The following is an 18,533-nucleotide window of genomic DNA, read 5'->3' as shown; positions in this document are numbered from 1 at the left end:
CCAAGTCAACATGAATTTTCACTTTGACTGACGTTTCAAGACATATTGACATAAAATTATTTCCCAACTTGTGCACAATCTTATCCTTATTGCCAAATGAACATTAATTATCACTGATTGACATATTAAGTATTAAGTCATATTGAATACATAGAAACTACTTCAAAACGATGTTAAAATAGGCTTTAAAAAGTACAAGTGATACAATGCACAGTTTCATTAAAAATTTAATCTAATATAGTTAATAAAAAGGTTTTCTTTGTTATTTTTAAAGTAACAAAATATTAGAAAAATAGGTTTTCTTTGTTAATAATGTAATAATTTAAATTTAACAATTCATTCAACTATTTATTATATCTGAATTTTGTTGAAAACTGAAGAGAAACATAAGCACTTCCCAGAAGTACTCTATAATAAATTATAAACTAGACATTAAAAATACATATATTTTAAAAAACTTACATTGGAAACTTCAAAGTTGTAATATATATAGTTTCCATTTTCTATGGTATCTGAAATTGAAAAATAAGTAGTGATCAGCTCAAATGAATTAAATTTTGTTTTCTTATTTTACATTTATATAGTACTTAGTTATTTTATAATTATAATAACGAAGCACTGTAAAGAATTTGTTTACTTTTACATTTCTAATAAATGTAAATGCTTGTAATAAGAAGAATAAACAGAGGTAAGGTTAGAAGGAAATTACTTGGGCAGCTCCAAGAGGAACTGAAGTAAAACAATGCATAGTGAATATAATTAACGTATATCATGTACGTGGCGGAAAGCTTCTGAGGACTCAACCTTACACAAAGAATTACAGACAACTAAAGATTGCTGAGAATGCATGAAAGGTTTCTCCCATGGAAAAAGACACTAATTTGTTATCCTGTATACAATGGTCATCCCTGAAAAACATGTATGCAAAGTAAAAAGACACACAATGAGCAGAAGATATGGACACACACAAACACACACATACATAAGCATTTATGTATGTAGTTAAGTATAAATGCCCAAAAATTAGTGAAAAAAGAAGCCATGATTTTGAAGGAAAGCCAGAAGGGTTGTATGGGAAGGATTTGAGGTAGAAAAAAGAAAAAAATTGAAATTATGATGTAGATATATCATAATATAAAATTAAAATAATTAAAATATAATATACAGATGTATATTTTTCAAATAAAAATGATATAATTTTTTGTTATTTCATTTTCTTGTCAATAAAATTGCTAAATATACTATATAATTTAGTTTTGCCATGAATAGTAAAATACTAGAAATTTAGAAGAAAACAGAACTTATCCTAATCAGATGTATTAGCTGAAGCCTATAATCCCAGTTCTTAAGAGGCAGAGGTAGAATAGGAGACTGAGAATATCAGCCAGCCTGTCTCCACTAATAAAGCAATAGCAAAGATTATAGAGAGTGATATATTGTTATAAATTACTATTTCAAGTGATATTTATATCCTATAATCAAGTATAAGATTATTTTTTTCTGTGAAGACCTGATATAGCAAATTCTATTTCACATCATTTTATTTATTATTTTTCATTATTTTGGAATATGGAACGAATGTAGAGAGATACTGAAACCTAATTTTAACCTGTAAATGAACTAACATTTAATGAGGAAAATGTAATAAAGCAATGATACCTGTATCATACGTGTGCTAAAAGAATCCTAAGGCATTGTTAGAAGGAAACCGAAGACTAGGACTATCCAAGTTTGAAGGAAACTGATGATAATAAAATTTAATGATATTTGAAAAGTAATAAATTCAAATATATGTGATTATATTCATAGAAAAATAAAACTATTAGAATAAATAAATCATAGTAATATCAACAGGATTGTAAAGGTTTAATTAAATCTTAAAACATAAAGTTAATAGGCATGATTTACTTAACATAAAAACAGATTCATGTTTTTTATTCATTATTTGATTTCTGTTTGTACTAAATTCTCAAACTGTAAACTAAAGAATTCTGAATAATGGAAAAGGATGTTTTTTACCTTAAATTATTTGACACTAACATTAATTAACTACATCTGAAATTATTGGTTTTATTTTCATTTTCATCAATAAAATTTTATCTTTAAAGATTACAATGAATTATCCAAAATATTCAAAGACATGATGCAATTTCTACACTGAAAATTTGGCAAATTGCATCAAATTAAAAGTATTAATGTAACATAGAAATCGCATGCATTTATCAAAGATATTCTACTTTGCCCTAATTCAGAACGTTGATAGGTTAACCACCCATACAAGTCAAATAGTGATGTCAAATCTCATAAAGAAACATAAAAACATAATTAGGAATGCACTCTGTATGAATTAAGGTACATCAGCAAATCATCAGAATAGATGACAATAAGACTTACTCTTAGTTTCACCGTCATCCCAGAAGAAATCACCTACTGCTGCTCCGTTATCATCCAAGGCAACAATAAGGCCTAGAGGATTGTTACGGCTGCAGGTAAAATGAGGTTTGTATAGAATTAAAAATAACTTTGTAATCAAATTATACCATAACAAATATATTTCAACTGAAGAATTTTTGGTTGTGGATTAATTTAAGAGCACTGACATCTCTCTATATATTTTGCATTTATAATTTGTGATGGAAATATTCGATTATGAGTAAAAACATACTTCATACACATGTAAACAAACAAAAGTGTAATATGTAATTATGATGCTATATAATCACCGAAGGATATGACAACTGCCAAATCTAAACAATGTGACATTCCAACTACAACTAAAAAAATTAAATGTGTTTAATATTCAGTATAGGATTCTGAAAGGATTGCTCAGTTTCAAAAACACTCTTACTATTCACAAGGACCACTGTTTGGTCACCAGTACCCCTATCTAGGGGAGCCACAAGAACCGTGACTTTGTCATCAGAAAACCACACCCTCTTCAGGTCTCTGTGTGTTCTGCTCTGCACACATAGGTTGTATATACTTACAAACAAGCATGTATACACTCAAATAAAATTTAAAAGTAAATAATAAAGTTCATTTCAACCAATGTAACCTTAAATCACATTAATTATCCTGCAGATATGGAAATATAGCTATGCTGGTTAAGTTTATGCCCACTTAACACTGGCTAGAGTCATCTGATAGGAGGGAACTCCATTGAGAAAATGTCCCAAATGATTCTTCCATAGGATAGTTGTAAAGAATTTTCTTATTTAGTTATTTATGTGGGAAGGCAAATTCTCTTGTGCATGGAGCCATCTCTGGGCTGGTGATCCTGAGTTCTATAAGAAGACTTAAGAAGCCATGGAGAGCAGGCTTGTTAGTAGCTCCGGTTTATGGCTTATGCATTAGTTTCTCCCTTCAGTTTTCAACCCTGCTTGACCTGCTGATTTACTCCAGTGCTGGACCACCGTGTGGAAATGTAAGTCAAATACGCCCTTCCCTCCCCAACTTGCTTTTGGTCATGGGGTTTCATCACAGCAATAGTAAACCTAACTAAAAGAGTTATAGTTTTAAATCTTAAAAGAAGTGTGTAATAATTTCAAATGTAAGCTTGGTTAGAATGGAAATTAATCATGAGGTCAATTACATATCTTTTTCATGCTCTATTACCATAAGATGCTTCTTTTGAGGCTATAGGGTCCTGACAAATGCTCTACACAGAATATGTTACAAACATTCCCTAAAGTTTCATTTTCTTGTTGAGGAAGTTCTGGATGATGACTGATTTTTGAGAACACTGTCCTGAAACAGTTGCAAAAATAATCAATTTCAGGAAACCAAACTCTGAAACTGCTAGCGTAAGTGATGTACTCACTTGTATTTTCTCAATAAACAGTTGGAGAAAATAGAGGCCAGACACTTGAGTTATAAATTTATAAAAATGTGAGTCGGTGCATACGTGAAGCTTGTAGTCTAGGATACCAGACATACTGCATACAACAAATAAAGCATTAGGAGTCCTAAGGTTATGCAATGGTTCTTCACTTTACCTCGCTGTTGTTGTTACATTGGGTTCCTGGGTTGGGATGACATAACCTCCTCTCAGATGCAATCCTATCTTATCTGCTGGAAGGTACATTTCAACTCTTTCTTTTCTCCATGGCTTTTTTTCACCCTGTAGTTAAAGAATAAACAGTATTCTTATTGCTAATGGATGTTTTAAATTCTACTTCATAACAATTGTAATTTATACATTTTATTTACTTATTATGTATTCATTTATTATTATGGGGAAAATAATTTTCATTCAGTTTTCAGTGCGTATAAAAATACATTCATTTTCTTCTGAAATATAAAATGGGATGTAGAGAAAATTTTTCCTGCCTACAATAATTAACCATTATGCCTTTATTTTCTATTCTCTTTTAAAGTTATCATGCTTCTAATTAATCATGTTTCATCATTCAGACTGGTATCTAAATTTTAGAGAGAATGTGTGGCATTTATCTTTAGCGTGGCTCTTTCATTCAACAGATTGCACTCTAGACCCACGCATTGTTCTGCAGAAGACAGGATTCACTCTTTTAATGTGTGAATGATGATATGTTGTAGATATATCACGTTTTCTTCATGTATTCTTCCACGAGTGAGCGTACATTTTGAAACATTCCTGACACTGCCATGTATACCTTCCAAAGCAACATAATTGGATTATAAGACAAGCCTATCAGTAGATTTTAGAGGAACTTCTGTGTGGTTTTACAGAAGGGAAAATAGAAGGAGGTTTTGTAAAAGATAACAAAACACAATTGTAAGTAATAAATGGGTACTATTTTTCTTTTCCAGAGTAGTATAAATTCATCCAAAATAAGGATCAGAATTACAAATTTACCATTTCACAGCAATAACAATTATTAACAGGAGAGTTCAAAGGCAGTACACAGCAAGTAACGAAGGGTAAGGAAGTGGAAATGGTAATGGCATTGGTTTGACCAGTATCGAATGAACAAAATCTATGAAATATTACACTTAACTAATACATGGTTACATTTGTTGATGTTTCAAGTAAAATGTCATGTAAAGTACTTGAGATACAGGTATCAACTTATTTGTTCATTGCACATTGCATATTCGCATTAAGTCATTATGTTACACCATAAATATATGTAATTAAAATAATAAAGACATAAATAACAGGAAAGTGATATACACAATATGATGCTTTTTTGCCTTTAGAAAGTTTCTTCAAATGTTGTTTGAACAAAAGTCCTCATCAGTCAAACAAATACGGGAAATATAGTCACTTTAAAAGTAAATATTTCTAAAGCTGAAGATGTCTTAGGAACACTCACTTCCGAAAAATAAATAAAAGAATTGTATATATGAATTTGTGGATGCTATTATTTTGGCCTTTCTAGTTGATCATAAAAAACATTTATAATGATTATATTTTTTTCGTTTATTTAAAAACATGTAAGTCTGCTCAATTCTTCTGGCAAGGAGGCAAATGTAAATTAGGAGAGCAGAATTAGATAGGTTTCCATAATCCTCCTTTAATTTTATTGAAACAAAAAATGTATTTGTTTGATAAAATATAGCTTCATATCAAAAACCTGGCTCTTAGATGGAGAGTAACAGTACACCAAATTTTACACAGCTCTAGAATTCAGAAACATTTTTATAATACTCTGGGAACTCCCCCCAAACATATGCAGATACACTGTGTGTGTGGAAATGTGCATAAGTGCATATTTAGGATACTTACTGTTTCAAAATCATACCAGGTAGCATCAGGAATGTATGCACTCACAGATTCTGCTCCCTAAATTAAAAAAAAATCGGTGTAAATATACAATATATAGTACTATATACAAGATATTATGCACATTTTTGAAATTAAAATTTTTAAAATTCTGGTCAAGAATTGTTTTAGATTTTCTAGAGGAAAAAAGTACTTCCCTGTTTTTATACTTCAGTAGTTCTGAACTATTAGCGTTACATCATAATGTAACATATGGATTCTAGGTGACAATTATAATTCATGTATGCACTTGTGCAATAAACCACATGATTGCTATGATATAAAATGCTCGTTTCTAAATAGACACATGGACACCAGATCTTAGAAATGGGAGACACATAAATCTTGCTCCACTTTTTTGTTTTACATGTTCTTAAGGTCAGTTACTTTCCATGGCTATTTTACTTAGGTCTTAGCAAAGCTGCAATGTTTTTATGTCTCCCTAAGTATAAGCTAACATTGGGATAAGCCTTGAGGTAATGCAATAAATATAAACTTTTCAATACAAAGCTGATCACATACACAGCCTTGCTACGTTCTTTATTCCATATTTTATAAGGTATCAAATAACTTCATAAGTGTCAGAATCTTTTGACATTTTAAATTTCAGTGAGGGATTCTGAGCTTGAAACAGTTCAATGAGTAGTAAGTGTTATTCAGATTCATCATAACATTGGAAAATTTTTGCTATGCAAAAGTGTCTTTAAGCGATAAATATAATACATGCATGAGGCCTACCTGTCTCAAAACAGGGGTGATAAGTAGTGCATGGCCCCAGAGAAATTCGAGGTCCTCAATCCAGCTGTTTGGGTCTTCATAAAATCTAAGAACAATGATAACATTCAAGATATACTATTATGAAGCAAAAAGCTAAATTAATTATTTTTTTATGTTTTTATTTCTTCCCTGAGAATCATCATCTTAAATTTGTTAAATTTGTCATTCTTAAGCAATAATTCTAATGTAGTTCATACAACATGCAATAAGGAAGACAGGCAAAGAGGAAAGGAGGGGGAGGAAAGGGAGAAAGGAATGGTAGGCATGCGTCAGCTCTACACTCAAAAACCCAAGAAGTCTACCACAGATATTTGGTGACTTTTAATATTTAATAAGCAATTTGCTTTTTATTTTCTTATTAGTAAAGTTTATAAAATTCTAGAATTAATTCATGATCTTTTAATATTTTTACCAAGCAATCTAATATGGATTTATAAGAAACATTAGGTCATTCCCTAAGAATCACTATATTTGTTTATAACATACAAACATGTAGACAATGTACATTTTTATACTTACACCACATTATTGCTTAGCATTTAGGTGATTTTTTTTTACAATACATGATTGTTACATTTTCAGTAATTTTTTACGTTAAATATTTCTGGTATTCCTGATGTACTTTTATGTGTTTTTCTTTATAAGTTCTGCCATTTGTAGCTTATTCTTGTCTTCCAAGAATATTAATTATATTTATCACAATCATGGCATATATCTAAAACATTTCTATACAATTGGAAAAATAATCACAGATCCACATTGCATCTTGATTTATTTCTGTTAGTGTTTTCTTATGTGTTCAAATGTACCTTCTTTTTACTATGATTTATGTGTATTTATGTGTCTGTGCTTGTGATAAATGTTTGTAATGTATTTGTGTTTTATGATACATGTGTGGTAGCATGCATAAATGTGTATGTATGTGTTAAATTGTATGAAAGTGTTGTGTTTATGACATGGATAAGTCATGTGTGTGTATGATGCTTGTATATGTAGTGGATTGTGTGGATGTGCTATGATGTGTGTACGGGCTTTGTGGGTGTATGCATGTGTGTGCAATGTATGTGTATGTGGTGCATGCGTGTGAGTTTGAAAGTGCACATGTTCATTCTTACATGGAGAGATGCGAGAAATTTGTCTTCCTTTTTGCCTTGATCAAGGTACCCCCTGAACCGAGCTCACCCTCTAGAATAGGCTAGAGGCAGACCAGCTAGTTCTTGGAGAATCACCTCTCTCTGTGGCCCCTAATAATGTGGATCCTTTCAAAAGCAGTTGTCTCTAGCTTTTTGCATAGGTGCTGGGGATTAGAACTATATTCCCCGTTTGCTGAGTGAGGTCTCTAACCCTCTGAGATCGCTTTCCAACCCCTTAAATCACAATTCTCACTCAAAATTCCCACTACTCACTCAAAAAGAAATGGCCTTGCAACTGTCTCTCCATACACATGGGCTCTATAGAACAGAGTGTAGAGGTAAGGAAGTAAGGTGTAGCGGATGGTCAGGTAGTGCCTTGATGTCTTTACCAAAAGAGAGTCTTGTCCAAAAACTGCAGGATCCTGCTCCTGTATGATATATCAAAAAACATTAAAATGAGAAATGAAAATGAAAATAAACATTTGAAATTGAAGCATTTTGATTATTGTTTAAAGCAAATTGTTTATATGTGAGCTCCTCTATGAAAAATTAAACACATTCCTATTATATCATAACCTCTTTATGATTGGATGTTTCAGGGTTTGTATCCTCATTTATATTTTAATTAAACTCTCTTTTAAAGTATACATTTCTCACTTAAACTTATTTTTTTAAAAGGTGAAAAATGACCAAATAGAAACTTTCAAACTCTTCATTCTTTTATGATGTTTTCCACTTTTCTTGTTCTCTAAACCTTAGTCAAACAATCTGTGGTTTGTTCCAATTCTAACGGCATGTCTAAACTTGAATTTGTACTCAACTACATGGCATACATTTACAAGTGGGATGTATACAACCCATTCAAGCACAGGCGTGAAATTTACTAAAGAATTCTGTCCTTTCTATAGCTCCTGAATTCAGAAGGGACAGAAAACACCTTCAGGTATAGAACCACATGGAACAGTTTCTGGGCCACTTAGCAAACTTCAGCTTTTCTCTCCTTCTGAGACCAAAAGATCCTCTACCTAGAAAATTACTGCCTCTCTGTACCAAATAGGGCCACAATAATAAAACTTGCTTACATTTTGCTACATGGCTACAGAATTTACTGAGGTTTCCCTGTAAATTTACAGTGACATCACCCTTACTGTTACTAATCCCAGCCACATAATACACCGTAGGCTTCGGGTGAGTGACCCATTTGGGAAGATTCAAGGCTTTTCCAGGAATCCTGTTCACCTTAATATCTTTCCAGTGACCTAGCAGAGTCTGTTAGAACCCAGCTGGTCTATGATTTTCCCTCTATGACTGCCACTCTCTGTCAGCTTCATGAGGACCGGACCTAAAACAGTAGATCTGTTTGGAGTCTCCTTTGTACCATTTTGCCTTTGTTCTCTTAAGTTTCCTTATAGTATGAACTGTACAGTTGATGCTTCCCAGATGGATGGAACTAAGATTTTGTATGATAGCAACATGTGAACATTGACACTGTATTTTTTCAAATTGCATGTTCCTAACTGGCTTGAAGATTCAAATTATAAGTGTCTTGAATTTTCTGCCTTCCTTTTGTATAAAAAAAAACAGTTAGAACTCTTGCTTAGAATGTTATATTTTCTTATAAAATAAACTGAAACGTGCACTATTAAAATCTAAGACAAAAGGCATCACTACACTTTGTGTTGTGATTGCTCTCCTTTGCTTACATTTACACGTAAAATATATTGATGTTGAGAAATGGATTTCAAATATTCACTTATAAAACATATTACATACTTTGTTCTTACCACATTATATTGATGGAAAGACATTGTTTAAAAGTCCAGTTGTGGTCAGTGACGATTGGTAAAAGTGACGATTGTGCACTAAATGTCACAGTTCCTTCTAAAGATCGAGTTGTTAGAGAACACGCCGAACGAGTGTCCCTTACCTTATAGCCATCAGCATTGTGGTTTCTAGAAAACGGATAAAAGGCTCCAAGTTGCATCCATCTTCTGCAGAGTTCTTCTGTAGTATCAGCCACAAACCCACAGATGTCTGCTCCAACCTAGAGAAGTGCGTCTCTTACTCAGTGTTGATAGTCCACTTTGACTACTACATCCCAGGGTATGCACCAACTGATTGCCTTTGCTTGTTGTCTGCTTGTTCTACTGTTTTCAAACACATCCTCTGAACTGACCTTCTCTCCATGTTTGATCCTCCTTTATATCTATCCACATTATTTTTATTCCCTGCTTCCCACCACCTCCCTCCTTCCTTTACTTCTCCACTCTAAATTCTGTGCTAATTTTCAGAACACTTGTTTTCCAGGCTTAATTTTTATCACTGATTTACCTAAAATGTGTCTCACTAATGTTTAGCTTTAATTTATTTGGTTTCTGTTTAGGTTAAGATCTTTTGAAGTGTTCATGAATGTGGAGGTTTTTCTTTTAGTATTGCCTGTCAAACACACTTTCTAAAGTTCTCTTTTCTTGATTTCTATATATTTACCCTGGGCATTGTAAATTCAGTATTAATCATTTATGATTAAATAAAGTGAAACTATAATTTTGTAGTATGCTGGCTGCTTTCTACTCTTAATCATTAAGATATTATTTGATTAGCAAAATACTCTGTCAATTGCATATACTTTGTTCTGTTTTAAATACTATTTTTCTAACATGTTATAAATTAAACTCCTACAAATTTCTTTCAAAATGATTAAAGTTTACCTTAATCACATATTTTTATCTACTTGATATTGATTTTTTACAGAATATGTAAGAAGTAACATAGTGTTATTTTTTCAAATGTATAATTAATCATCTGTAGGAATATTTGATACTTTCCTAATATAGGTACAGTTGGTGGGGCTTTTATAAGGTATGTATATATACATGAATCTGGGCCATTTTTAAAAATAGGAAGCCTGATTGAAAACCCACAGATTATATTCAGTGTGTTCATGACTCTTACCTTATCTGACAGAGCAAGATCACGTATAGTGTGTTTGGATTTCAATTTGGGAAAGTTTGTGTTTCTAGCATAGCACATATTTGCAAATGTGGTCTCTCTCTTCAATTTATTTAGTAACTTTTTTTTTTTTTACAATTTTTGACCTTTATAAATTTTTAACAGGGAGGAGCGAGAGGGCAAAAAGAGAAGGCAGGAATGGGAATACATGAGCAATACATTATTCAGAAGAGGAAGGAGGCCCACACGATAGACTGAGCCAGAAAACCCAGGACAGAGGGAGTGGCCCATGCAGTCCCACTTCTGCCTCAGGGGTTATTGGTAAATAATTATCGAGGGAGAGTTAGTTTTCTTAAGGGATGTTACCAGTGAGAGGTTCTCTGTGCTTCCGTAGATTGCCCTACGCCAACATAGATGCTGAGTGCTCTAAATAGACTGGTTATGTTTTAAAAATATAAGGAAAAGTTGGAGGTGATAGAGGAGGAAGTAGGGGGAAAGAAATAGAAAGTGGATTTGACCAAAAGGCATTATAGGCAGATATAAAATTTTCAAATGATAAAAAAGATTGGGGTAAGGGAAGAATAGGCAGAATAATGTGGAGGAATGAATAAGAGCAAACTAGAGTAACATATATGAAAATTTAATAAAAGTAACTCAAAATTAATGTCTTCTATTGTTAATATCAGTATTTTTCATTTAAGAAATATTTTTTTCTGTTGAAATTTTATTTAAATAGCACATGCTTTGAGTTAATGATTGTTTGAATTTTTAATAATCTCTTTTGCATATTTTATTATATTTCACTTTGCTTCATTGAAATAATCTGTCTTTCATTACTACACATTTTAAGTTAATTGCTTTTTTTTCCTATATTTAAGTTTATGCACTAATTAGAATTTGAACTATTTGTGTCTTTGATTTTTGTTTTTATTTGCCTATATCTATTTGCTTCATTTTATTTATTTTTACTTTTCAAGACAAACACCTTGCTATGTAGTCCAGTTTTTCAAGGTACTTGATATTCAAAAGTATAATCTGATCTTATCTATAGCTTTCCTAAAGCTGAGATTGCAGGCCTGCCCACTATGCTCACCTATTTTGATTTTGATTTAGTATTTAGGAATATAAGATTTTCTTACGCTGAAAACAAACAAGCATTTATTTAGAAACACCAAATTACTATCATTTAGAAGTTAGTTGAGTTTTCTACCTTTTCTTAAATTCACCTTGGCTTTGGCTGAATATATATGATAATGTATTTCTTACCTTATAAATTCAATATTGTGTGTGGAAGCTATTTTGTTTCATTGGGTTTGGGGTGTTCATTTTATTCATGTATATGAAAGCAAACTGAACAATCATTAGACATACACTTTATAGATTTTTGATGGCTTTATATAATCTTGACTTTCTGAATTTTATGCTAATTTTGTAGATTTAGTTTCAGACTTTCCATGGTTCATATTTAGAATTTACTGTGTTCTCTCTCCCTTAAAACTTTTGAACATTGCTTTGTCCTTATCATTTGACTAGTATTAAGCCAACTTACCAAAGGCATGCCGAATAGACCGAACTCCAGCATTCCGGTGATGGACCATTCCATCTGCTCCCAGGAGGCGGTGTTGTCTCCGAGCCAGTGAGCAGCGTGCCTTCCAGAGCCGGCAAATGTTGACCGGGTGAGGATGAAACTTCTCTTATTAGGAAAAACTTTTTCCACAGCCCTAAAAATATAACCAAGTTAAAACATAAGTGCTATTCCAACAGTAAATTTGAGTTCACTAACTTAAAACGCATTGCTTTCAAATATATGTTTGATCATTTTACACAAGACATAATATTTAGAAAATTTTATAAAATTTTTAGCCTCTGTTTTGCATTTAGGTACCACAATGCAGCTCAATTAAACAAATTCTGATCAAACACATAACAAGGACATCTTTGAAAAAGACAATTTTCTCTCAAAGGAAAATTATCAGAAAGAAACAAAAAAGCTAGAAGTACTTCAAAGTATGATGTCAATCAGACTCACTTTATAAAAATATGGTATCCTTATGTGCTTTTTGTACATTATAAGCTCTATTATATCAAACCATAAGATATAGCTGTTTTATTCCTCCAATAATTTACTTTCACACTGCATTTAGCTTTTATTAATTTATTTTGAATGTTATTAATTAAAATAGAATTATAATGTTTCCCTCCTCCGTTTTCTCCTTCCAGCCAGTACCATCCTTTGTCCCCCACTTCAAGTTAATAAACTACTTTTTCATTTGTTATTATTCTTACTTGTGGGTGTGCACAGAGAGGAGTATAAACATTACAATGAAAATATAAAAAAAGTTTTGGTACATTGTATGATTTGCCACCAGCAAAGCATGAACACTTGAGCCCTTACTTCCACTTGCAAATATTATACTGACGCTATGGTCTGAGTGTTATCAGTTACTGGTCTGTCGAACCTTTTACAGTGCTAGCTTAGGAAAAGGAATTCAATGAGCTCTGGTTGCCTGGTTGTGTTTAGTGCCATGTTTCTTATTCTATTATGCTCTACTGCTTAGAAACTAAGTAAACTGAAACACTTAATTTTGGCAACTAGAGAGCAGTTATTGCATCATCATTTTCTTAAGACACTTGAGAATTTCGTGATTACTAAAAATCCAAAACTTTATTACTGTTTTCCGTAAAAAGTAAACAGACCAAAATTTTACAGGAAACATCTATGAATTTCTCCAATCTTTTCTCAATACATGTATTACGTGAATCTTGCTAACTTACAAATATTGGTAACATCTATCTTAGTAAAGGAGAAAGATATTTTAATACCATGGAATTTTACCATGATTTTTTTTTTAATTTCTTACTCTTGAAACTTTCTATATAAATTGTTGGGCTTCCAGAAACACACAAATAATCAAAACAAAATGAGTTATTCCATTTCTTGATGAAATTTCACTTACTTCTCTGTGGCTATGGCCATGCTATACCCATACAGGCTGTGGACATCATACTGTTTCCCCCAGTTCTGTACAGCATCCATGCAGAGGGTTTTGGAATACAAAAGTTTGTCAAGAATATCTTTGAGAAAACAACATAAAAAATTCTTGTGAGTTATTTTAGGATGGCATTTGTATCTTTATTTTCTAATGCGTTCTCCCACACATGATCAAAAATAGCAGAAGACTACATTTAGTTAAACAATATCCAATTATGTTCATGCATCCCATTCCTGTAGAGACTGGAAAATGATTTTCTCTACAATAAGTGGAAATACTTTACACATTAATTACGTTTAATGCAATTTAATTTAACTAAATAATCTTCTATGGTTTTAATAATAAATAAACCCATGAGAAAGGGTCATTGATGAGCAAATTGCAATGTACACACATAGAGAATTTCCGCAAATATGAATTTTAGTCATTCATACTACACAAGTTGACTTAAATGTGATTTTGGTTAGGAACTGGGGAGATGAGTTAGTCAACAAAGCACTCAGCACACAAGCATGAGTACCCAAGTTCAAATCTCCAGCTCCCACATGCAAGGTACACATGAGGATGAGCTGTCCACCTAGTACTGAGGGGTAGAGACAGTTGGGTCTGCAGAATTCTCTCTCTTTCTCCCCCCTCCCCACAGCCAGCCAGTGACATCCAGCTTTAATGAAGAAATTCTGTCTCAAAATGTGTTTTGAGAAAGTTTGGCTCAATAAATAAAAAGGCTTTCAATGAAAATTTGGGTACTGGGATTTAAAGCTCAGCACCCACATAGCAAGCTCTCTCTCTCTCTCTCTCTCTCTCTCTCTCTTTCTCTACATATATGTATATGTGTGTGTGTGTGTGTGTATGTATATATGTATATAGTGCAGATCTGCAACTCACTGAGTCAGAGCAAGAGTCATTAGGGTATGTGGGAAAATGTGAGTCCTAATTTCAAAGAGAAACCTTTCCTCCATGGGACAGACAATGGGTGAGAGGAGAGAAAAGCAAAAATCTTCTTCTCCGTTGCATATGTGCTCATGAACATGTATGCAAACATTCATATAAACATAATAATAAATACAATTTACAAAATATGATGCAGAATGATAGATGAAGAAATTAGAATCTTATTTTACACATGCTTTCATGGGAAATATACAAACATGTACATATAGGTAAAACACAAGCAAAGAATCAACATAAATAAGGTAGAAAAGAGTAAACAAGACCCTAAGCATTTCATCTGTCAACCGGAAAACATGTATATGTGCAAACAATATATACAGAAATAAGTATTATAGCAATGTAATCACAACTTATTATATTTGATAAAGGAAAAGAAAAATCAGTGACTTTAGTATTCAAAAATTTAACAGTTTATGACTTAGAAATGTATTTTAGAATTTGTTAGTTAACAAAAGCTTTGTCTTAACTATGGGTAATTAGGTAAGAAAATGGAACTTACCAGGAGTAAATGGAGGGTAATTCAATTCATTGACAGCACACCCTTTCAAAGAACCTTGAATAAAGCTGGAAACTTCATTCATGTCCTAAGTGGAGAGAAAAGGAAAAATAGTATCAGGTAAAAATGAATACTAACAGATTTCTTATGCCATTTAAAAAAATCATTAAAATTGTTTATCTCATTGATTATATACATACATACATATGTACATACATACATACATGTATATGTATGTGTGTATACGGCATATACAGATACATATACATGACAGACATAAAAACAGGGTTCATATGATAGGACAGGAACCTTAGACTGGAGAAAAGGATTTTTTTTAATATTAAAAATTACTCTCATTTTACAGAACTATAAATCTACACAAAGCACACCGTGCCTTCAATAAACAACTTTCAGAGAGTTGTTTCAATCTTCTCACTGTGATTTATTTAAACTTTTTCCCAGCAAATTTATTCTTATCCATATTTGCCTTTGATGGGCAGGTATCTAGATTTCATCATGCACTCAGCCTATTGCTGATACCTATAATTCACTTAGTCCGCAGCTTGCAAACTGTCATAAACCATGGAAGCATGGGATGGTAGGAGAATCATAAAAAACCTGAAAGATTTCCAAGGAGCCTTAAGTTATCTTAATTTTCTTCTAAGAAAGTGTTAATCACATTTATTTTTGAAAATGTGTTGAGAAATTATTTTAAAGTATATGTGATGTGATATTCTTGTTTGTCAATTGGATTACACTTGTAGGTAACAAAAGCTCAAGCAGTCCAATACAGCTGGGAGGAATTTTTCTTAATTACACTGTTTGACGTGATTTAATTAAGATCCACCTTAAATCTGGACCACACAACTGATGGCAACCAAACCTTGTCACTAAAGTATCGCATAATTGCTTTCTAATAAGCATTGTTTTCTGAATGGTAGTAGGAAATTACTGACTTGGAGACTAGTGAGAAAATGAACCTAAAACACTTCGTAGATATTTGATTATTCTTTCTGCTGAGTAAGTATAAACAGTGTGACCTCGTAGAATTATAATAAACGTTCCCTATATGCTTCTATGAAAGTCTGCACAGGAATCCTGACATCACAGACGACTTCCCCTGTTTGTCTTCCTCAGATGAGCTTATACACGGATAATTCAAGTATGTTAAAAAATTAACTACAGATTAGGTAAATTAATGACTAGGTAATTATATATACAGTGAGCCCATTAAGATGGTAACAGATCTAGACAATCAAGGAAAACCCATCTACAATAGCTATGGCTTTACAGAGCTGTTATGCTTTTCCTAAACCTCTGTTTTGTGTGTGTGTGTGTGTGTGTGTGTGTGTGTGTGTGTGTGTTCTGGCTTATAAGAATTTTATTCTAAAATTAGTGTTTTGAATGTATTATTGTCCGCCGGTAAAGTTAAAGTCACAATAAACACAGGTTTACTTTGAATTTCATCTGGCTGATCTGTAAATGACCGAGCTGTGATTAAATAAAATTAGGAAAACAAGCAAATAATCATTCCAAGAATTTTCCAAACATTATAATTTTCTTTAGTGACTTTATAGATGTATAAATAATCTAGGAATTAAATTTTAATTGCTTTGAAATAAAATACAGGCCACTGCAATTTTAGATTGGTCCTGTCCATCACTTACTGGAAGGGAAGCCTCCTAAGGTGGGCACTAGTGGTACACCGTGCGCAGTTGTTCACTGGTTATTTTCATATGCGCTTTGAAATTTCACTAATTTTATTAGGTCTGTCCCCAAATCAGTCTTCTTAGATAAAAATGATAGATCAAAAAGATATAACTCCTCATATAAAAATTAATTTTTTTTTCAAATCCACTAGTTGGGAAGAAAAAAAATCTAAATTTACACTTTTAATTTTTGCTTCCTTTCTTCCACATGGATAGTGTTTGTGTTTTAGAAAGTGATAGAAAATACTTAAATTTTATTTAGAATACGTTCTATATAAAGATATATAAAGCATGTGTGTGTATTTATGGATAAATCATTGTGGGATCCCCAAATCGAACTATTTGTTTACAATAGCTACTTACAATCCAAAGCCCATCATATTCCACAATCTGATGGAATAGATCGCATTCATTTGCCCACCACTCAATGGTTTGGGGTTTAGTAAAATCAGGATACACTGTTAATCCCGGCCAAACCTAGAGGAAAAGTTCATCCACATGAGCACATGAATAAAAGAGAATTTAAAACATAAGTGGTATTTCACACACATGTACTTAATAACCATATCCTTATTGTATTTCTAGTAGCGTACTTCAGTAGGTATGTATGACGCATGTGCAGTTCACATTCAAAATTATCTGGACATTATGTTAAACTCCCTTAATGGAAAATTGTTAAGTAAATATAAAAAGAGAAGCATTAAGTGTTTAGAAGAGAAAAAATGGAAACAGATGCCATAAGGAATAGAGGTAATCATAACTCTTAATATCCTTGTAGATTAGAATAATAAACCAGAGTACTGTAATATATCTAAGCTTCATTAATTGAAGACATGTTTCTACATATCTAAACACATCTACTTTCTAGAGAAGAAAATTTCATTATTATAACAGTATACACTAGACATTTTCTGTGTTCTAAAAATTTTTATAATTTTTAATATAATATTCACTGGAAATTTGAGAGAGAAATTTTTATCATCATCTTACATATAAGGTATCTTAATTAAATCCATCTTGCAGATGAGACATGACACACAGACAAATCAAATAGGATGTTCAAGGTCATACTCCTCAAACCTGATTGGCAGGAATTTACATTTAAGGCATCAAAGACCAGACCCTATGATATCAAAGACTTTATCTCTTGATTATATATTCTTTTTCAAACTATAATTTATTGTATATTCACTCAATAATAACATTAAAAAAGAATAACTGAATTTTTGTTAATTAAGACAAGGAAATATAGTTAAGACCATATAAACACAATTGTTTGCTAATCTGCTCAGGAACAAAATGTAAAGTTTTAAGAAAACATAATGAAACATTACGGGGGTAGCAACAGCAAGGTCATGTTTGGCACTTGTGGAGCCTATAATCTTGGAAAGAAATGCTGCCCTAAAAATTTAAGCTTAGTAACTGCAGTAAGGATAGGTAGGATATTTGTCAATATCATAAATAATACTTTAATAAATACACATTTGAAAATCGCTATTTCCTCTTGCAGTTTTCTTTCGTTTTATTAAAACCACAGAAATGAATACCAACTCCACATATAGAGTCAATATTTGCTATTGAAAAGACTTAAGAGTAGACTTCTATAAAGAATATTCTGCCAAAATATATGCATCACAGCTTGAGCAGGTGGCTATGTCAGTAAAGTGCTTGGCACATAAGCATGAGATTAGCATTTAGATTCCCAGAGCAGTCTGAAATTCGAGTACTCGTAAAGTGAGATGGAAGGAGACAAGAGAATCCTTGCAAGTTCCTGGAAAG

At 32.2% G+C, this 18,533-nt stretch overlaps 1 protein-coding gene across 1 annotated transcript in view; it reads right to left on the bottom strand.

Moving 5' to 3' along the window:
• Nucleotides 1-18,533, bottom strand: part of Si (sucrase-isomaltase) — a 65,819-nt gene that overhangs the window by 30,296 nt on the left and 16,990 nt on the right. Inside the window, 11 exon segments of the mRNA XM_048424806.3 lie at nucleotides 463-512; nucleotides 2,395-2,483; nucleotides 3,996-4,120; nucleotides 5,711-5,767; nucleotides 6,485-6,569; nucleotides 7,930-8,084; nucleotides 9,584-9,700; nucleotides 12,155-12,326; nucleotides 13,563-13,680; nucleotides 15,049-15,133; nucleotides 17,118-17,231. Of these exon segments, the coding sequence (XP_048280763.3) occupies nucleotides 463-512; nucleotides 2,395-2,483; nucleotides 3,996-4,120; nucleotides 5,711-5,767; nucleotides 6,485-6,569; nucleotides 7,930-8,084; nucleotides 9,584-9,700; nucleotides 12,155-12,326; nucleotides 13,563-13,680; nucleotides 15,049-15,133; nucleotides 17,118-17,231 (1,167 nt within the window).

The sequence above is a fragment of the Myodes glareolus genome, chromosome 20 (genome assembly GCF_982192425.1).
Source record: "Myodes glareolus chromosome 20, mMyoGla1.1, whole genome shotgun sequence".
Taxonomy (NCBI): domain Eukaryota; kingdom Metazoa; phylum Chordata; class Mammalia; order Rodentia; family Cricetidae; genus Myodes; species Myodes glareolus.
The sequence above is the reverse complement of the archived record's forward strand: the minus strand, read 5'-3'. Positions and strand labels throughout refer to the sequence as shown.